We start from the raw sequence: 25,083 nt of genomic DNA on the forward strand, positions 1-25,083 counted from the left end.
ATAAAATTTGATGAAATGACATTACTCATGTTACTCTCCCCCGGCTAGATGACCTATGATGGTGAATGTTGTGATACTGCTCTCTAACTCCTCTCTCTCTCCCTACAGATTGTATGCCCTCTTCCTGTGACGGTGCCTGCTGGCTCGCACAGAGAGAATGAGTGGTGTGGTGCACAGCAGATGCCCAGCCTAGACGCCGCCGATATGCTTCCCTCCGGCCCGTGATGGACCGAGACACCTTCTCCCACATCCGACTGTGGTGCCCACGCCCCTTTGGCACCTACTCCCAGAACAAGCCCCGAAGCACGGGTACGGGGGGCAGTGGGGCAGCCCCCTCCCTCTGCAAGGCTGACACTGCGGGGCGCACGTCGCTGGAGGCTGGGGGAGGCGTGGACGGCCAGGAGGAGGAGGAGGATGCAGGCTCCGAGAACACTCCCCCAGATGCCGACCCGGCCTCGGCACCGCAGGCCCCCTCCACCCCTCCCGGCGCCACTCAGATGGAGGATGGGAGGGTGCTGCTGGACACCTGGTACGTCATCAAGCCGGGCAACACCAAGGAGAAGATTGCCTTCTTCGTGGCCCACCAGTTCAGTGGGGTGGGCCTGCCTCGACCCAGCGCCATAAAGGTGAAAGGGAACTGGGCCACGGACTGCACTAAGGCCAAGCGCAGGCGCCGCTGCTCCTCCTATGACCCCCCTGCCCGGGCCCAGGCCAACGTTATTCCCGCCCCCCCGCCCCCAGAGCCCTCCACCCTAGAGGACGTCCCCGGTGTGAGTGAGACTGACCTGTTGTCCGTGGCGGAGATGGTGGCCCTGGTGGAGCAGCGTACAGCCATGGCCCTGCAGGGCATGGTGGCCCAGGGACAGGCTGCCCCAGAAGACCCCGAGCACACACTCCTGCGGGGCACAGTCTCTGACCCCAGCCCCATGGTGTTCCTGTCAGAGAGCCCTGACCCCTCGCATGGTGCCCTGGAGGAGGAGGAGCAGCAGGAGTCCCGGCGTGTGGCTCAGGTCGTAGCCCACTTTGAGTCCCAACATCAACTCCTGGAGAACACACTGAGGCCCGCGTCGGGCCTGGACTCTCCCAGGGAGAGGGAGCGGAGCGGGGACTCTGGCAGCGCTGGGCCCACCCACGGCCGAGGCGAAGTGAGGATAGCCTTCCGGGTGTCCAGCCTGGATCCCCGCTCGCAGTCGGAGCCCGCAGGCCGGCCCCGCTGCATGTTCATGAGCTGTGGGGGAGGAGGAGGGGGGCAGGCGAGGGCCCGGGCCAACGAGAAGATCACCTGTGATCTCTACCAGCTGGTCAGCCCCTCGTCACGTGACCCCAGCCTCCTGCTGGCCGGCTCTCCAAAAGCTGACCCCCATGGGGAGGGCCATACGGACCGGCCAGCCTCCAGCAGCCCGGACCCCAGCCAGGAGCTCGGCTCTGGGGAGAAGAAGCCTGTGGCCCGGGAGAGGGTGACTGGCTTCCACGTGGAGGTGGTGGTCACGGGTGCTGTGGACCAGTGTGTGTTCTATGGCAAGGACAGCACAGAGAATGTGCAAGAGGAGACGGTGTGTTTCGCCATGCCCAGTGGGGTCAGCCCTGCCGACGGCTCAGAGGACCCCCCTCCAGGCCAGCTGTTCTTCCTGCAGCCCCAGAGAGGGTCTGACGAGGACAGTGGCACCGGCAGCAGCAGTGGAATGTGCTCTCTGGACTGCGCCAATAACAACAATCCTGCTGGGGATGCTGCTGACCGGCCGGAATCCCCCCTGGCCGGTGTGGAGGACTGCTCGGACCCCTCCCTGTGCCGTCTCTACCGCCACGTCTCTCACGACTTCCTGGAGATCCGCTTCCAGATCCAGCGGCTGCTGGAGCCTCGTCAGTACATGCTGCTACTGCCCGACCACATCATGGTCAACATCTTCAGCTACCTGCCCACCCGCTCGCTGGCCGCCCTCAAGTGCACCTGCTACGACTTCAAGGTTCTGATTGAGACGTACGGTGTGCCCGCCACCGACTCGCGCTGGAACCAGGACCCGCTGTACCGCGACGACCCCTGCAAGCAGTGCAAGCGGCAGTACGAACGGGGCGACGTGTCTCTCTGCCGCTGGCACCCCAAACCTTACCACCACGACCTGCCTTATGGACGCTCCTATTGGATGTGCTGCCGGCGCACGGACAAGGACACACCAGGCTGCTGCGTGGGGCTGCATGACAACAACTGGGTACTGCAGCCTTGCGAGCTGGTGCAGACCCGCGCTAAGAGGGAGGACGGGAGGTAAAGGGGCCCTTCCTGGGTCCCAGTACCCCTCTTACTCCCTCTAGACCCACTGCACCTGGTGGCACGCTACAGACCAGGGTTGGGGTCCTCTCCTGTGTTGTCAGCGCTCTCTCTGCTCGCCATCACCTTGTTCTTAGCAGTCGACTAGCTCCCTACTCGGTTGTTAGTACATGTGAAAACTGGACACCTGATGAGTGGGCCCATGTTGATGGTATGGTGCTCTGTGTGCTGCATGAGGCCTGATGCTCAACGTTTCTGCCTATTGGTCAACTGACAGTCACGTCCTAGCCATGCTGTCAGTACTGGAGCTGACCCCAACCTTACTGACCAGAGGCCCAGCCACTGAGGACTGGCTGGCTCACAGAGGGAGTCTGTGAAAGTTTTTAAAGGTCCAATGCAGCTGTTTTTATCTCAATATCAAATCATTTCTGGGTAACAGTTAAGTACCTTCCTGTGATTGTGTTCAATTAAAATGGTCAAAAAGAAAAAATAGCATCTTGGCAAAGAGCATTTTCTTAAGCAAGAATTTTTGCTTGGACTGTCTGGGTCTGATTGGGGAGGGGAAAACTGAGAGCTAGCTGTCTGTTGTTGGCAGAGGTTTAACTCTTTCTTATTGGTCTATTAACTAGTGATGTCACCAGGTAGGCCAAAAATCCATCCCACCAAAACAGGCTGAAATTTCAGGTGGTGTTTTCAAACAGCTCTTACACTAAAAGGGCTTTAACTCGCATTTTCACAATTGCACAGTATAATTCCAACCTCAGTGCGAAAATGTATATAAAACACAGGAAATCATGTTTTTGACTGCACTGGGCCTTTAATGATTGAGACTTTTAACAGTGTGGGGGCAAGAGAAGGCAAATTGTCAATTTGCAAAGGTCTGGTGTCACTTTGTACAATGGTTTTGACTGCTTGATGTTTTAGTTTTTTGGTGTGGGAGCGAATGTTTGCTGTTTTTTTGAGGACTATGTTCTCCCTCCTGCCTCTATTTTTTTGCCCCTCCCTCCCCACTAACCCCCAGTCCCAACTCCTTGCTAGTCGGCAGAGGGCAGTCTTTGCGTCAATGCGGGTGAAAAGAAACATTTACACCAGCTTCCAGCCTTAATCCCACTGGTCCCACTCACACTCCCTAAATCTGCAAAATCTTGACAAATACAGTATAGAGAACTTTGTTCACTTGACCCCCCCCTGACCGGGTATTGGGAGACCACTGTAGGTTTCAGATGTACAATGCTAATGGGAATATGTGCTTCTCAAATAAACAGAAATGATTAAAACTGGAATAAGACCCCTGACGTTTCTTTCTGCATGATGACTTGTTGGTAACCTGTTTGTATTTTGATAGGCCTACACTGTAGCAACTTCTAATTGAAAAATCTATTGATAATATTGATAGAATTTAGCTTATTTATAGATTTGAAATTGTCTTGCATCAATTTGTGTCAAGTGGAGGACAGTGACACTTGATATGCAATGGCATCATATGGCCACTAGAGGGGAGAAGTGTATGCTAATGTTCAGGTTTAGCAAAGGAGTGTGGATTATTGGTTATCATACCCAATTTCATAACTTGAATTGCATTTTTATAATGATAATATTACAAGAAAGGGACAAGGAAAAGTCCTACAAAGGACTATTTTTCATGAATAGTTGTTTGTACATAATGTGTACACTAACAAAAGGTATGAGACATACACTGGTTTAATTCAGAATCTAGTGAAAATGATTATCAATGGTCACATTGCTGTTTTTACAAGCCCCCTCATGCATAGTAACCCCACAAGAAGACTCCCACGGCCATCATAACCAGGGCATTGGCATCAACAACATGCTTCCAGAAGGGCTCCTCACTGATGCCACAGAACCAGCCAATGAGACAACAGATTTTGGGTTCATCAGCAAGACTTAGTAAGCGAGACTTAGTGAGAGGCAGACATTTTATTGGAACATTGGTTATATTGACCTACTCCAGCAAATGGTCTGGGAGAGCTGAACTTTTCTACATAAATCAAGTTTTTCCCTATGTAAACCAAGTGAAAAAAGCCCCAGACCTGCCAACGACCATGAGCTCGCTCTCTCTGGTCTGCGGTCTGAAGCGGGTCCAGATGTCCATGGTGAACAGGGTGCTGTTGAAGATGGAAGCCAGGAGCTCATCAGGGCCGCCAGCATGACCACCAGCATCAGGCCCCTCAGACCTGAGGGGGAGGAAGATTAAGGGAAGATGATGGGAGAGCTAAAAACCTTGGTAGCCATCAACACACGACTGCACGCAGTAAATTGTGTAAAAAATAACAATTATACAGTAAAAGTGTCACCCAGATCTGAGCAACTAGTTCAGCAGAGGAGAAAGACTTCTCACCATTGGGCATCACAGAGACCACCAGTTTGGGGTAGGCGATGTTGGAGCAGCCCACCTCCTTCCCACACACTTCTGGCACCACACAACCCACCTCATGTCAACAGAGAGAAGACAGGCTCTGTAACCATGGAGCCCATAATGACAGGAGGAAAAGAGAGGGAACACCACACACACACATCTTCAGGGTAAAAGATAAAGGCATCAAAAGTTTGACAAACTGTTTTTAATTTCGTTTTTTTTGTTGCTGTGTGCTTGCTTCCCTGTTAATGAACCTAAAAGATCAAACTCTCCACTCAACTCTCAATCCTATGATGGCATATGTTGGGAACTCACCTGGGAAGAGCATGCAGCTGATTATTCCAGGGAACACCATAAGGAACATGGGGAGCAGTTTCAGGTATCCACACATGATGCAGCCCGCCTTCACATGGGTCAGACTGTGGGCTGCCAGGCAGCGCTGCACGATCACCTATACACACAGACATGGGGGAAGATCCCAGATCAACTCAACCAACGATTCAATCTTTCCATCTGATCCATGTTGTTTCACATCCATCTAATTTAAGTATCTCTCACCATAGCAACAGAATGAGCAGAGCAGACATCAACATTATGTAACACATTCAAATTAGATTCAGTCAGCAATGTGCCAACTCAAATCTAATCACCGTTTTGAATGGGCCATCTACAGTAAATGCAATGTGAAATAAACGCACATATGAATTCGATCTACTGTGTTCCTATGAGCTTATTTACCTGGTCGGTGCACTGATAACAGCCGCCCACGATGGCGATGCCAAAGAGGACACCCGGCCAAGGCAGGTCCCCGGTCACGGAGGCGTCGTCTTCGGGGGGGCGAAGTACTGGGGGGAGATGTAGAGCTGGGGCTCCAGGGACTGGTACCCCCCTTGGCATTTTTCCTATTTTGTTGCCTTACAACCTGGAATGAAAATAGATTTTTGGGGGTTTGTATCATTTGATTTACACAACATGCCTACCACTTTGAAGATGCAAAATATTTTTTGTGAATCAAAAAAGAAATAAGACAAAAAAACGGAAAGCTTGAGCGTGCGTACCTATTCACCCCACAAAGTCAATACTTTGTAGAGCCACCTTTTGCAGCAATTACAGTTGCAAGTCTCTTGGGGTATGTCTCTATAAGCTTGGCACATCTAGCCACTGGGATTTTTGGCCATTCTTCAAGGCAAAACTGTTCCAGCTCCTTCAAGTTGGATGGGTTCTGCTGGTGTACAGCAATCTTAAAGTCATACCACAGATTCTCAACTGGATTGAGGTCTGGGCTTTAAGTAGGCCATTCCAAGATATTTAAATGTTTCCCCATATACTCGAGTGTTGCATTAGCAGTATGCCTTTGGTCATTGTCCTGCTGGAATTATGAACCTCCGTCCCAGTCTCAAATCTCTGGAAGACTGAAACAGGTTTCCCTCAAGAATTTCCCTGTATTTAGCACCAGCCATCATTCCTTCAATTCTGACCAGTTTCCCAGTCCCTGCTGATGAAAAACATCCCCACAGCCTGATGCTGCCACTACCATGATTCATTGTGGGGATGATAGTCTTGGGGTGATGAGAGGTGTTGGGCTTGCGCCAGACATAGCGTTTTCCTTGATGGCCAAAAATATCAATTTTTGTCTCATCTGACCATAGTATCTTCTTCCATATGTTTGGGGAGTCTCCCACATGCCTTTTGGCGAACACCAAACGTGTTTGCTTATTTCTTTTCCTTAAGCAATGACTTTTTTCTGGCCATTACTTGTGTCATGCACAAAGTAGATGTCCTAACCGACTTTCCAAAACTATAGTTTGTTAACAAGAAATTTGTGGAGTGGTTGAAAAACATGTTTTAATGACTCCAACCTAAGTGTATGTAAACTTCCGACTTCAACTGTACATGTGCAGACCCCACTTTTCCGTTTTTTCTTTCATTTTATGAGAAGTTATTGTTTTCAATTTACTTCACCAATTTGGACTATTTTGTCTATGTCCATTACATGAAATCCAAATAAAAATCCATTTAAATTACAGGTTGTAATGCAACAAAATAGTAAAAATGGGATGAATACTTTTGCAAGGCACTGTATAGTGGATCTACAGTGAGGCTGGATCAAGGAAGTGGTTTACAAAAGGTGGTGGTGGAGGGAGGCAGGTTGGATGAAGGGAGTGAGTGAGTGAGTGAGTGAGTGAGTGAGTGAGTGAGTGAGTGAGTGAGTGAGTGAGTGAGTGAGTGAGTGAGTGAGTGAGTGAGTGAGTGAGTGAGTGAGTGAGTGCTGCACTAACAGATCCACTAGACACAGCAACTAATTCATCATGACCAGTTGAGTCATGAGTTAAAAATATTTATTAAAGTGTCACTCCACAATGATAGAATAGTTGACAATACAAAATACACATTTAAAAAGTCACATTGTGGACCACTCAAATAGAGTTCAGACACTAAATGCAGTCATAGTCAAAGCATGGTACAGTATTTCATTTGGAGGTACACTATCTATAATACATAACTATAATACATAACATCATCTATACATCATTGGTATCAGTTATTGTACATTACATTATCTATACACATGTATGCATAAACAAAAAGTACAGTAGATAAAAGGACATTTAAGCACCGATAAAGAAACATCTCCATTTCTTTTTACTCCGTCATGCGTTGAGAAACAAGTGGAGTCAACCAGATGGAATGTGTGGCACTCTGGACACAGGACTCTAAACTTACAGAAACCTGTGAGGCTGAAGGCGCCAGCGATGATGATGAATGTATGGACGGTGTCTATGTACATCAGAGCAGCTAGGCCCCCTAGTGAGCAAAACACATCATTACAGATGAACACATTTCAAGTTATAATGTCACATACAGTGAAATGCCTTTCTTGCAAACTCAAAACCCAACAATGCAATAATCATTAACAATGTAGTAATAGAAAAAAGCACACAAGAAATAAGAATAAGAAATATTAAATACACAAAGTAAGTAAGCAAGCATACTATGTACAGGAAATATTTTTTAAAGTCAGTTCCAATACCATATTTACATGTGCAAGGATACTGGAGTGACTGAGGTAGATATGCATAGAGGTAAGGTGACTAGGCAACAATAACCCAGTTGATAGCCCAGGACCGAGTTAGCCCAGGACCGAGTTTGGGGAACTCCTTATCTAGGACAGTGTTTCCAAACTCCAGTCCTCCAGTACACCCAACAGCACACATTTTTGTTGTAGCCCTGGACGAAAACACCTGATTCAACTTGCCAAGGGTTTGATGATAAGTTGACAAGTAGAATCAGCTGTGCTTGTGGGTCGAGGGTAACAGACAAAATGCTTAAGGCCCTGTTTTTTTCCTATGGTTAATCTTTTCCAAACATGACCTCTCTTTAATCGTGGACTGCCTTTTCTACAACAAGTAATGAAAGCGTTTGGGGATAATTTGATCAAACAGACCTGTGACTGTGTACAGAGCTGTGATGGAGAGGAGGGCTATCACAGCCACATAGATGTTCCAGCCTAGAGCCTGCTGTATGAACACAGCCCCAGAGAACATGTCCACCCGGAGAGAGCGAGATGAGGAGACAGTCAGACTGGTCCAACGGGTATGTTTATATCACATTGCCTTTCATACCTCAATCAAACGTACAGAACTCAGGAGACTTAGTGATACCACAGATACTAGCAATATTGAAGAAAATATCATGATAAAGGACTGTGAGGGACGTTTATAGCATGTTACAAACAGTGCCACATAGTGTTGTCCCAGACCAGGGCTCTCCAACCCTGTTCCTGGAGAGCCCCCCCCCTCCTGTGGGTTTTCGCTGTAACTCCAGTTGTAACTAACCCATCAACCAGCTAATAATTAGAATCAGGTGCGCTAGATTAAGGTTGTAGCGAAAACCTACACAACGGTAGCTCTCCAGGAACAGGGTTTTGGAGCCCTGTCCTACACTCACAGAGATCTTGGTGAAGATGTAGAGGAACAGAGAAATGACGTTGAGGTACAAACTGATCCTGGTTCCCCCAAACCTCTTCTTCAGGTACTGAGGCATTGTAATTACCTAAGTAACAAGAAATGCAGAAATTACAAATGGACACAAATCTCTCCAGTATGCCATGTTAGCTTGCATAAAATGGTCTTGTGTAACTTACCCCCGCTGTGAGGTAGACGGGGACAAACAGCCAGCCCAATAGGAGCACAATAAACAAGGCCTGGGTAGAGAGAGGGCTCCAATGTCAGAATAATCTCAATTTCCTGATCAGCACATATTAGAAAGTATTGTCACTGTGTCGTGTACTCGAAACCCTGTAATAACATGTCATAACATCTTTTTAGGCGTAAAATTATACTTACATTCCACGCAAATCCCCCCACAGCAATTCCACTGGCTGCTCCGACACCAGCAAGGCCCACAAAGTGACCACTACCAATATTACTGGCAAACAGTGATGCTCCAACCTAGAGAGAGAGAGAGAGAGACGGGGGAGAACTGTTAAAGGAAAAACACATCGTCGTGATGATGTGGCGTGTGACACATTGCTTCTTGAAAATCCTAGCTCTTGAAAACTTGTCTGCTGACATGCAAAACATTTTGGGACTAATGAAACAAATATCAAAAAATTATTTTGGAGCGGTATTGTCCTTTAACTCACATACAGGCTGTAATGTATACAATGGGACTGGGCAAGGCAGGAAAGGTGACTGCAAAAACTAGTGGAAGCAGAGTACCAAAGGGTTACCTAAAATACAGGTTAATAAAGGTTCAAATACACGAGTTGGCAAAGAGGTTAAAGACAAAGTTGAACTCACTGGCCACCATGTCATGGTCCGTCCTGCCAGAAAGTACCCTCCCACAGTGCCACGGTTGGTCTGAAACATAGACTGGAAGACAGGACATTCCCTGGATGTAATCCCTAAGCAGTGATTTACCTCATGACGTATGCCTACTCTACTGTATTGTACATGTCAATAAATGGAGCTATACAAATACCCAGTTTGACATAAGACATCATTATGATAAATTACACATGGAGAGAATCAAGTAGAATTTAAAACTATGTAGATTCAAAACTAAACTCAGCAAAAAAAGAAACGTCCTCTCACTGTCAACTGCGTTTATTTTCAGCAAACTTAACATGTGTAAATATTTGTATGAACATAAGATTAGAAAGAGACATAAACTGAACAAGTTCCACAAACATGTGTCTAACAGAAATGGAATAATGTGTCCCTGAACAAAAGAGAGGTCAAAATCAAAAGTAACAGTCAGTATCTGGTGTGGCCACCAGCTGTATTAAGTACTGCAGTGCATCTCCTCCTCATGGACTGCATCAGAGTTGCCAGTTCTTGCTGTGAGATGTTACCCCACTCGTCCACCAAGGCACCTGCAAGTTCCCGAACATTTCTGGGGGGAATGGCCCTAGCCCTCACTCTCCGATCCAACAAGTCCCAGACGTGCTCAATGGGATTGAGATCCGGGCTCTTCGCTGGCCATTCCAGAACACTGACATTCCTGTCTTGCAGGAAATCACGCACAGAACGAGCAGTATGGCTGGTGGCATTATCATGCTGGAGGGTCATGTCAGGATGAGCCTGCAGGAAGGGTACCACATGAGGGAGGAGGATGTCTTCCCTGTAACGCACAGCGTTGAGATTGCCTGCAATGACAACAAGCCCAGTCCGATGATGCTGTGACACACCGCCCAGGGGCGGAAATCCTGGGGGGGACGGGGGACACACGACCCCCCCATCCTGGGAAAAATATGATTTGTCCCCCCCAATATATCACTGAAACATAACTATGTAATTTAAATAATATTAATAATACGCAATGAAAGCAATTGTGCTGATTATAGACACTTAATAGCGTGTTTTTAAGTTTCAAAAGATTGCGACCCCCCCACCCTTTGCCTCACAATGGTTTGATCCACTGCCAGTTCCTTAGTTGGCAAGGTAACAGAGGGGTCGTATCCACTGTCTGAAAGGCACTCAATGAACGTAACTGACGTGAGGTTAATCCAGTCAATCGCGCACACACACTAGCCGAGCTAGCGCGCAAATATGAACTATTAAGCTAGCTAGTACCTATTCCATTTATGTGGCCTCGTCAAAGATGGAATCTTTGCTATCGTCAATTTATTCCAAGATCAGCATGCAGATGATGTAAGTTAGTGCTTCAAAGTCCCTGTGATAAGGTTAGCGATAAACTGAAGTCCAAACTGAACAGAACTACACTCTCTTCTACCGTTGTCTTAAATATATTTAATGGTCTCGTTGCAAAAGCTAAATTGTCGCAAGGGAACGTTTATTTATTTATTTATTTTATTTCACCTTTATTTAACCCGGGTAGCAAAGATTATAGTAAATACCACTGAAACGGAATTGGTGCTCGCTAGCTTTGCAAATTCAGCTATTGTTGGAAGCCAGCCAATATGAAACAAACTATTAAAATTACAAAAGGTTGCAGCATATGTTGTTTAAATGGTGAACTCATACAGCTGTCAACTCTTGTCATTTTAATCCGTTTCACATTTGCTAGCTACCTTTTAGATCGAAGCCCAAATAGAATGATAAAAGATAAGATAGAAGCCCATCTCCTACTGTAAATAACCTACACACTGTGTGTGTGTGTAGCCAGCCAGCCAGGTAGAAAAATGGCAGAAAAATAAAAGACAGACAGAGTATTTTTCAGTACACCAAAACGCAAAGTAAGAACCCTAGTAGCCTAATATCTCAAAGACTAGTTTATAAAATGTTCATAAGAAAGAAATTAAATTCTAATGGAAATGTTTCACAATGATGTCATTAGGCAGAGCAGGCAACAGATGGCACACAGACAGCAGAGTTGGGTACAGATATGCAGGGACAGACTGGCAGAGACAGGGAGTCTCAGGTAAGTTTGTTGAGTCTTTGTTTGGCAACATTATGAAAGGTTCTCAATTTTTTTACTTGTAAAATAGGAACATAATTGGAAAATGCCATGGATACCCCCACTCTCAACTTAAACTGGTGACTGAACTAAGATTTGTTAAAGGCAATGGTATTGCTGTTGTGATTAGTTGTGTAGTTTTGGGTACCGGTAGTTAGGAGTACGGCAAACACCTTATTTCTTTGGTTCCTCAATATACATTTACCATATTACAATGTAGGCTATGTGTTACAGCACTACTTTTGGTGTCCCCCTCAGGAATTGCTCTTGAGAAAATGTCATGTAATTGTCCCCTCCAAAGTTGATATCAGATTTTCGCCCCTGACACCGCCCCAGACCATGACGGACCCTCCACCTCCAAATCGATCCCGCTCCAGAGTACAGGCCTCAGTGTAACGCTCATTTCTTCGACGATAAACGCGAATCCGACCATCATCCCTGGTGAGACAAAACCGCGATTCGTCAGTGAAGAGCACTTTTTGCCAGTCCTGTCTGGTCCGGCAATGGTGAGTTTGTGCCCATAGGCGACATTGTTGCCGGTGATGTCTGGTGAGGATCTGCCTTACAACAGACCTACAAGCCCTCAGTCCAGCCTCTCTCAGCCTATTGTGGACAATCTGAGCACTGATGGAGGGATTGTGCATTCCTGGTGTAACTCGGGCAGTTGTTGTTGCCATCCTGTACCTGTCCCGCAGGTGTGATGTTTGGATGTACCGATCCTGTGCAGGTGTTGCTACACGTGGTCTGCCACTGCGAGGAAGATCAGCTGTCCGTCCTGTCTCCCTGTAGCGCTGTCTTAGGGATCTCACAGTACGGACATGGCAATTTATTTCCCTGGCCACATCTGCAGTCCTCATGCCTCCTTGCAGCATGCCTAAGGCACGTTCACGCAGATGAGCATGGACCCTGGGCATCTTTCTTTTGGTGTTTTTCGGAGTCAGTAGAAAGGCCTCTTTAGTGTCCTAAGTTTTCCGAACTGTGACCTTAATTGCCTACCATCTGTAAGCTGTTAGTGTCTTAACGACCGTTCCACAGGTGCATGTTCATTAATTGTTTATGGTTCATTGAACAAGCATGGGAAACAGTGTTTAAACCCTTTACAATGAAGATCTGTGAAGTTATTTGGATTTTTACAAATTATCTTTCAAAGACAGGGTTCTGAAAAAGGGACGTTTCTTTTTTTTGCTGAGTTTATGTAGGCCACAGACCTGTAGACTGATATACAGATAGGTGTACTACTAACCCAGACGCCCACTCCAACGACCAGAATGAAGTAGCCGATGATGACCAAGATATCCGCTAGATTATTTAATGGTCCCCTTCTCCGGTGTGGTTTCAGACGAGGGATTCTCCATTTCTCAACAAAAAGGAAGAAAGGCGTCAACGGCCGTAATAATGTCAAACCAAGGGATATCAGTCCAAGACTTGGAGCAAAGGATAATGATAATACTCGTGTCTATTAACTAGAGGGCTCACATTCTAACGGACGATAAGGCATGAGAGAAAGGCCAGGTGAAGGAGGAGAGAATGGTCAGAGTGGTTTGTCAGTAAGACCTTTTGGTCGCCAGAAAAGAGGCTGATTCAGAGGTTTATTAATGACAGTAATAATTAACTCCTAGCCTATTCAATGTTCACTTACAGTACACACACGGTTCAGTTCCAGTAAAATAAACTCCATCAGTTAAACCTATCGTAACATGGCAAACAAACTTGATTTTCTCTTCCATGTGCAAATTATATCGGTAACTTCATTAAATGAATGTTACATTTGGTTTACCGTGACCCAAAATATGCCTAAAGCACGAACAAAGACCACATCCGCTGTCCTGTCAGTCTCTGACCAATGGCTTCACCCCCACCACTACAAAGACCCTGCTGGAAATGTGTAATTCCCCAGATGTGTGCATGAGTGACAAGACCGTCCATTCTAATGTAAATCTGGTTAATGATTTCTTCTCTTTAAGTAACATACACAAAATGACAGAAGGACAAACGGACACATGGACCTGTTGTCGTAGCCCAGAGGAAAATTATAAAACAGGAGAATAATCCCCAAAATCTTAAGGAAATATTCCTTTAATCATTTGATAGCATAACTGTCATCAAATTATCAATTTGACTTTCAGTTCAAAAACATACATCAGATTACATCAGTCAGGTGACGTTTCTCTTAAGGGGTGTGAGAGATTGGGGGGGGGGCTCCCCTGTTGTTACATACCATAATCCAACATTCACACACATACACATTTAAACTCCGAATAGCTTCACACAGCTCTATAGAGCAAAGGGGCGTGTTCAACTAAAATCCAAAATAAAACAAATAGTCAGGTATTCTGGCGGATCTGAAAATTAAATAAAACATCATTTGGCGACTTGGGGGCAATAATGATTACGAAACCACGTTATCCCCTCTGATAACACTATATCTGATTGGAGGAGGATAAGTGTTAGGGTGAATAGCGATGAAGAGAAACGGAACAAAAATAACAAGTGACTGAAATCTAGGTCATGTTTATTAGAGCATTAAATCAAAAAAACATTACAAAACATGTTGCAATGGAAAATGAATGTTTAGGTTATTGGACAAGTCCTGGTAGGTACTCCTTCCCTGTTTCAGTTCATTTTCTTCCGTTTCGTGCCTAATGAACATGGCCTTGGAATCATTGAAAAGTGAAAGACTAAAGCTACATACATGGGATGCTTTAGTGAATTTCAGAATGTCTGGAATAGGAAAGGCAGAAAATAAAACAACTCAAACATTCGCAGCCAGTCATCCAAAACATAGCCCTATGCAGTCGTTCAATTCCTATAGAAGGTGGCAAAGGCTGAGGATGTATGTTCAACAGGCAGACAAGTTTCAAACCATTTAAATGCATTCAAATCATTTTTGTGAAGAACTTTAGTGTTGTTGTGGCATACGGTGGTTACATTCAGATGCGAGTCCCCTTCCCCCCCACTGTCTCAAGTGTAAAAAGTTGATAACATTTCATTACTGAAACCCCATGAATGCTGGTCTTAGCCACAACTCATTCGTCCGGCAGTGGCTAGTCATCATCAGGATTGCGGTCCTCCCGAGCCAGTCTCAGCCGGGACAGGATGTGTTTCTTGGGGAACTTGAGGGTGGTACAGCCAAACTGGCTGACTCCCCCCGTGTCTCCGGGTAGTTTCTCCCGTCTCTGGACCCAGCTGCGCCAGCCAGGCTTCCAACAGTACACACTGTCATAGAAACGGGAGCCATTCTCCCCGCCCAGCACGTATATCCTGCGTTTCCACCTGGCCACACCCCCAGCAGCAATCCGCCTGGGTAACCCTGGGAAAACCACCGGACTGGGGGCTCGGTCACTCCCCCCGGCCCCGCCCCTCTCAGACACCACCGCACCCGTCACCTCCCTTTCCACCCCTGTGCCCCGGCCCTCCCTGAAGAACAGCACCCGCCCCGTGGCTTCCAGAGGTTCCAGATGGGTGTAATTCCCATCTATAAACTTCGTGGCGTCCCTCATGTAGCCTCCAATGGCACAGACCCCTCCCCGCACCGCCACCCCTCCGGCCAGGCAGGTGGCGCCAGAGTCCAGTCCCACGCGGGTCCACGAGTCAGTCAGGGTGTGGTAGATGAGCACGCCAGCGTGCACCACCGCCCGGTTCTGCTCCAGCGTGGTGCCGCCCAGCAGGTAGATGCGGCCGCGCAGGGCGGCACAGGCAAAGGAGCGCAGTGGCAGGGGCAGACGGGGCCCGGGGCCCCACTGGAGAGAGGCCAGGTCCAGGATCTCACAGGAGTCCAGCATGGCTCCTCTGTTGCAGCCCCCCAGGGCGTAGAGTGACTCCCCACAGCCCAGCAGACCCAGCATGGCCCGGGGCTGCACCATGGGCGACCGCTCCTGCCAGCGATCCAACACTGAGTCATACTCATGGACCTCCGTGGACACCGTGCCCCCCCGCAGGATGCCCCCTGCTACGAACAGCCTCCCCCCGATGGCCGTGCAACCTGGGCACAGCAGAGAGCCCAGGGCAGCCAGCTTCTCCCATTTTCCTGTGCGTGGGTCGAAGCAGTCCACCGTGAAGTCCCTCTCGTTCAGCGACTCGTCCTCCCGTGGCTTCAGGTCCACACACACTATCTTCTTCTCGAACATGCCTTCTCGGGGCCTCAGCGGGCCCCCCAGGCCCTCCCCGGCCGCCGCAGGGCCCAGCTCCTGGCTCAGCCGCTGGCTCTCCTCCAGGGACAACAGGCCGGGGCGGAGGTGGTGGAGCAGGGCCGGCATGTGGCTGTAACGGTCCAGGGGCTGGTGCTCGGCCCAGCGGCGCGCCGCGTCGTACACCTCTGCCTCAGAGTCTATGCCCAGGCGGTCGGAGCCCAGCAGGCTGCCCAGGGTACCTGGGTCCAGCAGCAGGAAGTCCTTCTGGCGGGCCACGCGTGGGAAGTGCTGGGCCACCAGCCTCAGAGAGGCCCTCAGGAGCAGCTGGTCGTGGTGGGAGCGGGCCAGAGAGTACATGCCCAGGCAGTTGTCCACAGACAGGTGTTCAAACAGGAACCTACGGACACACACAGATGTTTGAGGATGGAAAACCAGACAATAAAAGAAAGCTGGCTTTTTAAAATGCTATCAAAACTCTGTGGCAGTAACTGCATATGCTTCAGAGTATGAGCAGCATTCTGGACCGGGGAAAATACAACGGATCTATTTCAGGCAGCGCTGACTATATAGTTACCTGGAGCACAGGTCCTGCAGGGGCATCACTTGAAGCCGATTGGCCGCCACAAACAGGTCCTCAGCCGTGTCCAGGCAGAGCCCCGCCTCCCCAGTGTAGACGAACTGGATGACAGTCTCCATGACTGACGGCGTCACCTCCTCCAATCGGATCTCAGTGAGGCGGGACTCCACCAACGGGCTAGTGAACATGGCACGGAAATACGGGCTGACCGCTGCCAAGAGGACTCTGAAGAGAGGCAGAAGCACGACGTCATTCACATAAGGGTGAGATAGGGTGTGACTACAATGACTGCAGGAGACCAGAGTACTGAAACAGCAGTAGGCATCTAAGTGTGTGTAACATATTCCTTTGTGTGTAGCAACATGCACTGTCTGGATGTCTGTAGTACACTAGAATTGAAAGAAGGTCATTGACCCCACCTGTGACACATAAACCTCTTCCCCTCCACTAACAGAGTGACATCACACAGCTGCTGAGCATCCAGTAGCTGCTTCAACCCTGAGGGAGAGAAGTAAAAAGTGAGGCAATAGAGACTTACAGTACCAGTCAAATGTTTGGACACACCTACTCATTCAAGGGTTTTTCTTTATTTTTACTATTTTCTCATTTAGAATAATAGTGAAGACATTAAAACTATGAAATAACACATACGGAATCGTGTAACCAAAAAAGGGTTAAACAAATCAAAATATATTTTAGATTCTTCAAAGTAGCCATCCTTTGCCTTTGACAGCTTTGCACACTCTTGGCATTCTCTCAACCTGCTTCATGAGGTAATCACCTGGAATGCATTTCAATTTACAGGGATGCCTTGTTAAGTTTATTTGTGGAATTTATTTTTTCTTAATGCATTTGAGCCAATCAGTTGTGTTGTGACAAGGTAAATGTATGGGGTGGTATACAGAAGATGGTATTTTACCAAATAGGGCTAAGTCCATTTATGGCAAGAACAGCTCAAATAAGCTAAGAGAAACGACAGTCCATCATTACTTTAAGACATGAAGGTCAGTCAATAAAGAAAATGTCAAGTAACAGACACATCTCAACATCAACTGTTCAGAGGAGACTGTGTGAATCAGGCCTTCAAGGTTGAATTGTTGCAAAAAAAATGACTACTTAAAGGACACCAATAAGAAGAAAAGATTTGCTTGGGACAAGAAACATGAGCATGGACATTAAACCAGTGGAAATCCGTCCTTTGGTCTGATGAGCCCAAATGTGATTTTTGGTTCCAACCGCCGTGTCTTTGTGAGACACAGAGTAGGTGAACGGATGACCTCCGCATGTGTGGTTCCCACCGTGAACCGTGGAGCAGGAGGTGTGATGGTGTGGGGGTGCTTTGCTGGTGACAATGTGATTTATTTAGAATTCAAGACACACTTAACCAGTATGGCTACCACAGTATTCTGCAGCGATACGCCATCCCAACCTGGTTTGCACTTAGTGGGACTGTCATTTGTTTTTCAACAGGACAATGACCTAAAACACACCTCCAAGTTGTGTAAGGGCTATTTGACCAAGGAGAGTGATGGAGTGCTACATCAGATGACCTGGTCTCCACAATCACCTGACCTCAACCCAACTGAGATGGTTTAGGATGAGTTGGACCGCATAGTGAAGGAAAAGCAGCCAACAAGTACTCAGCATATGTGGGAACTCCTTCAAGACTGTTGGAAAAGCATTCCTCATGAAGCTGGTTGAGAGAATGCCAAGAGTGTGCAAAGCTGTCATCAAGGCAAAGGGTGGCTACTTTGAAGAATCTAAAATATATTTTGATTTGTATAACCCTTTTTTGGTTACTACATGATTCCATATGTGATATTTCATAGTTTTGATGTCTTCACTATTATTCTACAATGTAGAAAATAGTAATAAAATAAAGAAAAACCTTTGAATGAGTAGGTGTGTCCAAACTTTTGACAGGTACGTACGTACGCACGCACGCACGCCGCACGCACACACACACACACTACATGATGAGCTCTCTGAGTAACATGACTGATGCAATCATTTGGACGTTCCCATTCCACCATACCATGTGTGACGTAGTCTCCTAAAGGAGTGGTGCTGTCGTCGGGAAAGTCCTCTTCTTCAGAGTCGCTGTCCGAAAGGGGCTCCCCGCCCCCACTGTCACCGTCCTGCCAGGGCTGTGGCCGCCAGGTGATTGTTCCTCCACGGACTGCACTCATCTGGAAATAGTCAAGAGTTGACATAGATAAACAGGAATATCAGGAACCTTTAACAAAAAAACAACAACATTTCTGTCAAGGAGCCAGATACACAAGATGGTGGCCAGTTATAATTACAATTTGATGTAGATAGATATAGGTAATCTATCTAAGAGTAATTAGAGGGTCATGGTCAAGATCAACTTCAAAGCCCTTAATGAATCATATCCAACTCTAAGCTAAAGGCTGAATGAATGTCTTGCAAAGCTCTAAGGTACCATTCCCTATTCCTCTCTCTTATTGGGAAAATCAACAGGGTACATTCAGGAAGTGACACAAAATGATAACAATGTTGTTGACGTTACCTTCATTAAAGGGAGACTACCCTACTTGGTGGTCCTGTCCTGGGCTCTGATTGTGTGGATGTCACCAGGGGACAGACCGTTACTGTTAGCCGCTTCTCCTTTGGGCCCGATTGTCTGTAGTCAGTCAAAAAGGGAAGCTGACAGTTGACATCCGTGTGTCCCACCCTCCGATCCGCCTTGCCTGTCCTGGTTTGAGTGAGTACGGCCTCCAGTGTGGGGTGCAGCACGGCTCATGGTTCTCAGAACCACCATGCAGGCTATAACAACAGACCGCCCGGCGGCGGCTAGCTAACGTTTGTTAGCAACTGCTGAATGCAGCTCTCTGAAAATCATCCACCAAAGCACCCCTTTCTGTCTTATCAGGGGAATTAGTCAATCATGGCATAAAACACAAACATCTCAAACACATTACCGATGTAAAATAATATATAAAATACTGGTTTTATTGCCCCAGAGACCTGCCTGACTGTTGTCGGCCGCACAATTCACTTGTCTCCCTCTCTGAACCGCATTACCGCAATGCAATGGTTCCGCTAGTCTCATTGGCTAGCCTTTGAACTAGTGCACGGATGTGACGTTAAGTTTTGAACTCGCTCGTGTTCCTTATTTTATAACTAAAGCAAATGTAAACGATATTTTATGTTTTTTGACTTTATAAACACACAGTCAGTACATGAAATGTGTTACAAATGTTGTTCATATAGATTGTATTAATTGGTTGTCTTATTTGGTCTCGCCTCTATGTACCAACCTACTTCCGCATTGAAACATGGCGACTTGCATTGGAATGGTTGTTCGGCTTGGCACATTGAATGTCTTAAAACCTGTTTCAAGACACTTTACAAGGCAGGGAACGAAAGTATTTACCCCCAGCCGCTCCACACACGAGGTGCGAAGTAGTCTGTACGAACATGTCCGCGAGGGCTACAGTGACAAGCCAGACTTGGACATGCGACTTGTGTGCGAGGAGACTGACAAAGTCATTGCCAATGTGGAGACTCGGAAAGGGGATCTACGGGGAGCAGATGTCAGGGAGATTGTAAGTTTTTCTGTATATCCCATCTCACCACACACCATGTTGAATACTGTAGAGGTAGCCTAGTTACATGCACTTTGCATGCTCTCTTGACCATTAAGTCATTAAAGTGTATTTGATGTGCAAGCCTCTGCTTTTATATGCTATGTGTCATTTGCCTTGAAGTACATGCAGGTAGTGTAGCCTACTGCATTAGTATCAAGCACATTGCCTGACCTCTATAGGCCTACTTTAGAGGTGTGTTTCTGATGTAAATGTGTGCTGCAGGTGTGTGTTTGGCAGCAACTTGAGGCCGTGCGAAAGGAAATCTCACAGCTGGAGAAGCAGAAGAAAGTGATCAGTCATAGAGTTCGGGCTCTTGTGGTCAGTTGATATGTTGGCAATGATACCAATACCTGTGCTTCAAAACATTTTTTTATGTTATGATGAGATTATTTTGTGGAATTATTGTGATAAACATTTCCCTTCTCCACAGGATCAGAATGACAAGAAAGCCCTAGCTAATGTAAGTTCTGCCTTGCCTGCTGTGGCCTTACGGTATTTGCACTTAACATCAAGGCTGAACAGAAAGAATATCCTTTTGGAGTAAGTAGCCCCTTATTTTGTTCAGATTCCTGAGTTCAAGGAGGCTACGAAGGAGGGTCGGGAGATCCGTCATCGGCTGAGCCAGCTTTACCCCCGAGAGAGTGAGCTGGAGGAGGAGCACTATGGCCGAGCCCTGAGGCTGCCCAACACCACACACCCCGATGTGGTGAGAACACACACACACACACACACACACACACAGGTGTGAGGCAAATATATGTTGTTAGAGAATCATTCTGAGAGAGACCTATGCATAGACACAGACTTTCAACTATTGGAAGATAATTTTTTTGCATATCTGAAAAAATCTATAGTTTGGAATTAGTTTAATTTTCAACCCCCACCCCCCCTTTCAGCCAATTGGAGATGAGAGCCAAGCGAGAGTGGTGGAGCTGGTTGGACAGAAGCCAGGTGAGGAGGCGGAACACTACAGTTACATGCTGTCCTCATGAGCTCATCGACGTACTAAGTAGGGCAGTATTTGATATGCAGTTGTCTCTGACCTTTTTCATCAGAGTTTGACTTCAAACCCAGGGGACACCTAGAGATCGGGGAGGAGCTTGGTCTTATCAGACAGAGGTTAGACACACTGGTCTGCTCTCTGGCTTTTGTTCTCTCTTCCTCTTGTCTCTCTCTCCATACCCCTCTGTCTCATGTCACTCTGCTTACTCTCTCTCCTCACTGTTTATCGTCTTTGTTTCTCTTCATATCTTTCTCTTTATATCAAATTTTCTTCTCTCGCTCTCTCTCTCTCATTGTTCCTCAATACTATCTCTCTCTGTTCATTTTCATCAGTTGATCCTCCAGTCCCAGTATTCTTGGCAAAGGCCTACCGGTAAACACATAACTAAACCTCATCAACAGTGCGGCCAAACAACAGGGGCTCACCAGCGTTATCCTCTGGTATTGTTGTTAACAATATGTAGCCTAGGGCTTGTCATTAGTAAATGGGTGCTTAATATTGTATGAGTTGTTTCTTTGTCTATTAATTTTTTTTCCTATAGCAGATGGCCAGGGTCTTTGTTAGATTTTCAGATTAACAATCTTTTGTTTCTAATTTCCCCTTGAGATTAATGTCTTATCTTTATATATATTTTATTTTATTTTTTACTTAATTACCAACTCTCACCCTCTAATTTCCAGGTGAACAAAAAGCAGAGCAGTCGTAGGTAAAGTCAATAAAAATCTATCCGGTTTATTACAATTTGCAGCAGGGAGACACCTCCAGCACAGAAGCAGAGAAAATGTCTAACTGACCTGCACTGAGAAGGTCCTTATATCCTAATCAGCAGACAACTGTTCTGTAAACACCAGTCTGAGAGGCTTTTAGGAGGTCAAAAACAAAAGGCAGTGACTTTGTCAGCTGCTACAGAATCACACTGTTTCACAGAATACAATAATAATCAGTGTCCTCGGTCCTTGTATCTCCAGTCTAGAGTCATCAATCAGTATCAAGTAATTCAGAACATTCAGCTTCAAGCTTAGTGACCACCAACCTGCACCTTCAGTGTAACAAATAGAAGACTGGAAATCATGTGTATTACAGAAACTCCAAATATGCATAACATTGTCTAAATTAAATATGAACTTCAGCCATCTAAAATATTCCTAGTGGTTAGAGTGTTGGGCCAGTAACCGTAAAGGTTGCTGGATCGAATCCCCCAGCTGACAATGTAAAAATATTTTGTTCTGCCCTTGAACAAGGCAGTTAACCCACTGTTCCCCGGTAGGCCGTCATTGTAAATAAGAATTTGTTCTTAACTGACTTGCCTAGTTAAATAAAGGTTAAATCATGTGGTTTACTCCGATCTTCTCTCTGCAGGCGTCTAGCCCATGTCTCAGGTCATAGGTCATACTATCTAAGGGGAGCGGGGGCCAGACTCCAGTCTGCTCTACAGAACTTCGCCCTGGCAACACTGCAGCAGCGGGTGTGTAAGATACCCTTTGTTCGACTGTGTTATTAGGGAGAAGAGATTAATATATCTGCAAAATGTGTGATTATCATTTCAGACTCTGAGTGTTTAATAGTCACATGTACAAGGTTGCAGGTGTGATTGCAGGGTACAGTGAAAATCTTAGGTTTCGAGCTCCAACATGCTGGACTAAGTGAAATAAAAGAATTAAAAGGATCATAAAAACACAACAATAGAAATAGCACTATATACATCATAACAACTGTAGCAGTGATGAATAAATACATGTCTCCCTACTTTGAAAGCAAATCATTTTTTTTTCCTTCTCTCAGGGGTTTATACCTATGGTTGTGCCAGACATGCTGAAGGGGGCTGTATTTGTGAGTATCTGACTCTGTCCTTCATTTACATTACAGTATGCACTGCAGACATGAATGCATAACAATATTCAAATTGGAAAAAGAGAGTAAAGCATTCAGAGATTAAGGTGTGACGTGTGTGCCTAGTAGTGAACCAGTTTTCACAAGTAACATTTCTCCAAACTGACACGTTCTCTCTTTCCTTCTCTCTTTCTTTCTCCGGAGACTCTCTCACTCTATCTCTGTCTTCCTCTCTCATACATACAGGAGGGTTGTGGAATGCAGCCCCATGCCCACAGGTCTCAGGTGTACTCTCTGGACCCCACCTGCTTCCCTGACCTCAACCTGGCTGGCACAGGGGAGGTGGGCATAGCAGGTGAGGCCACGTACGAGTTAGGCTGTGATGGGGAGGTTGTGGGGTAAGGTCATCTGTGGGTGAGAATGGACAGGCCATGGAAAAACCTTAATGATTAGTAGTGATATACTAGTGTGCCGTTGTTGCTGTAACCAGAAAGTGTCCTTTTCTTTTCTAGGTTATTTTATGGACCATGCTGTTAACTGGAAGGACCTTCCTGTCAGGTGAGGCACTTTATTTGTAATACTGTACGTTTGGTTTGCTGACAACCCAGTGTAACATATACATGTACCCCCTATGTGTTTTTATTAGAGCTGAATGGACTGGTTTTTCCGTTGTAGGTCTGTGTGCAGTAGCACATGTTACAGGGCTGAGACGGACACAGGCAGAGAGACTTGGGGCCTTTACAGAGTACATCACTTCAACAAGGTAACAGGAAACAAAGCCAAATCATATAGAATCAACCAAGGACCAAGTTGTCCGCCATATTTGATGCATGGTGTTAAAGTACCCTTGTGTTCTCATCCTCTGCTGGTGTGTCTGTCCAGGTGGAGATGTTTGGTGTGACTGCAGATGAGACTGGGGAGGAGAGCTCTCAGATGCTGGAGGAGTTCCTGTCCCTGCAGAAGGAGATCTTCTCCTCCCTGGAGCTCCACTATAGGTCAGTGCTCCTCTCTGGCTCTCTGCATACACTCAATGTGGCTGGATAGATGCATAGCTTATGCTTTGAGTCATACACTACAGTGTATTTTGCCATTGGTACATGCTATAGCCATATATTTACATATAAATATATTATTTGTGCAAATACTCACACACAGTATTGATTTTACTCATTAAACCCTAGCAAGAGTGTTCCTGTAACCGCTGCGTTCTCTCTACCTGTAGAGTACTGGACATGCCCACCCAGGAGCTAGGTCGCCCAGCACACAGGAAGTACGACATTGAGGCTTGGATGCCAGGGAGGGACAGCTATGGCGAGGTGGGATTGATGGCACTACTATGATTGGTTAATCATATCCTGGATGGATATTGTTTTTGTTTGAAAATCATTTCCCATTATTGGTGTCGGTTTTGTTATCCAGGCTTGATGTTTTTGTTTCTCCATTGGCTTGCCTTAGATCTCCAGCGGGTCTAACTGTACAGACTACCAAAGCAGACGCCTCAATATCCTATATGAGGGGGAGGATGGTAGCCTACACTATGCTCATACGGTGAGACCAGGAAGGGTACATTCTTTATGTTGTGAGATTCAGTATTTCTGATGCACTAAATGTAATAGATTCTACAAGAACAGATGAACCATTTTCTAAGTGTTTTCAAATTTTTCTAAGTAGAAAATCTCTAATTATTTGTGTTCTGCTCTAGGTGAATGCCACAGCGTGTGCTATTCCCCGTACTATCATTGCTATATTGGAGACTCATCAGACCAAGGTAAGAGAGAACACCGACTGTATTCCCAATACTATTGATGAATACATTCACCCATCATGAAAAGAAGTGTCTCTGATAACATGCTACTCTCTATATCTCACTCACATGTCCATTTTCAGGAAGGGACAGTGTTAGTGCCTCGTGCCTTGCAGCCCTTCCTGGAGTTGGAGGTGATTGAAAAGCCCAAATACATTCCTTTGAAATACATCGGACCAAACCAGCCCAATCGCATGCCCCGCCCTGTCCCAAAGCCCAGATGACATCATGCACCAACACACTTGCATCAAGAGAACAACTGAAGCCTTTTCTATCTGCATGTTTACTTATTCTGTGTTGCTCTGCCATGTAAATATATTCATGTCATACTGTTTGTGAATGTGTGTCACGATGACACTATCATAAACTCTCCTGTTTTTGTCTGCAGAAGAATGAAACGGTATTAAATTAAACATAAATGTCAATTTCTCACAACTCATGTTGATCATTAAAACAATACAGGATCTGCAACCACACAGTAGGCTACCTTCAGAGAACACAGTTCCGCTCTAACACATCTAGACTCTTTTATATGTAAATATACTCAAAAACAACATATTATGG

The 25,083-nt window shown here is 46.2% G+C and overlaps 3 protein-coding genes and 1 pseudogene across 5 annotated transcripts in view; 2 read left to right on the forward strand and 2 right to left on the reverse strand.

Moving 5' to 3' along the window:
- Positions 1-3,546, forward strand: part of LOC106612622 (F-box only protein 46) — a 29,597-nt gene extending 26,051 nt beyond the window's left edge. For all 3 annotated transcript variants that reach the window (XM_014213959.2, XM_014213958.2, XM_014213957.2), the window contains one exon: positions 109-3,546. In XM_014213959.2, coding sequence (XP_014069434.2) covers positions 225-2,264 — 2,040 coding nt within the window. In that variant the 5' untranslated portion in view covers positions 109-224 and the 3' untranslated portion in view covers positions 2,265-3,546. The remainder of the gene's footprint in view (positions 1-108) is intronic.
- Positions 3,547-4,025: 479 nt separating this feature from the next.
- LOC106612522 (sodium/glucose cotransporter 2-like) lies at positions 4,026-12,916 on the reverse strand (annotated as a pseudogene).
- A 1,140-nt stretch (positions 12,917-14,056) lies between these two features.
- LOC106612619 (kelch-like protein 12) lies at positions 14,057-19,313 on the reverse strand. Its single transcript, XM_014213953.2, has 5 exons — positions 18,802-19,313; positions 18,304-18,457; positions 16,688-16,766; positions 16,266-16,493; positions 14,057-16,088 (listed from the first exon to the last, which is right to left on the reverse strand). The coding sequence occupies exons 1-5, from the start codon at positions 18,805-18,807 to the stop codon at positions 14,606-14,608; spliced, it is 1,950 nt and encodes a 649-aa protein (XP_014069428.2). The 5' UTR covers positions 18,808-19,313; the 3' UTR covers positions 14,057-14,605.
- A 78-nt stretch (positions 19,314-19,391) lies between these two features.
- On the forward strand, positions 19,392-24,954 carry sars2 (seryl-tRNA synthetase 2, mitochondrial). Its single transcript, XM_014213954.2, has 16 exons — positions 19,392-19,840; positions 20,105-20,200; positions 20,313-20,342; positions 20,448-20,588; positions 20,779-20,833; positions 20,938-21,001; positions 22,245-22,350; positions 22,668-22,715; positions 22,962-23,070; positions 23,228-23,273; positions 23,391-23,478; positions 23,598-23,710; positions 23,938-24,031; positions 24,171-24,263; positions 24,418-24,483; positions 24,603-24,954. Exons 1-16 carry the CDS (start codon positions 19,571-19,573, stop codon positions 24,741-24,743), a joined length of 1,560 nt encoding a protein of 519 aa, XP_014069429.1. The 5' UTR covers positions 19,392-19,570; the 3' UTR covers positions 24,744-24,954.
- Positions 24,955-25,083: the final 129 nt, after the last annotated feature.

Source organism: Salmo salar, chromosome ssa09 (assembly GCF_905237065.1).
Source record: "Salmo salar chromosome ssa09, Ssal_v3.1, whole genome shotgun sequence".
Classification (NCBI taxonomy): Eukaryota; Metazoa; Chordata; class Actinopteri; order Salmoniformes; family Salmonidae; genus Salmo; species Salmo salar.

Excerpts from the sequence above, each read along its gene's own strand:
- sars2 (XM_014213954.2), top strand. The coding sequence starts at position 19,571 with ATGGCGACTTGCATTGGAATGGTTGTTCGGCTTGGCACATTGAATGTC. Across the intron at positions 21,002-22,244 it reads CTTGGTCTTATCAGACAGAG|GCGTCTAGCCCATGTCTCAG; the intron begins GTTAGACACACT and ends TTCTCTCTGCAG. Across the intron at positions 24,264-24,417 it reads GCCTACACTATGCTCATACG|GTGAATGCCACAGCGTGTGC; the intron begins GTGAGACCAGGA and ends GTTCTGCTCTAG.
- LOC106612619 (XM_014213953.2), bottom strand. Across the intron at positions 16,494-16,687 it reads AAGAGGTTTATGTGTCACAG|AGTCCTCTTGGCAGCGGTCA; the intron begins GTGGGGTCAATG and ends GCCTCTCTTCAG. Across the intron at positions 16,089-16,265 it reads CTGCAGGACCTGTGCTCCAG|GTTCCTGTTTGAACACCTGT; the intron begins GTAACTATATAG and ends GTGTGTCCGTAG.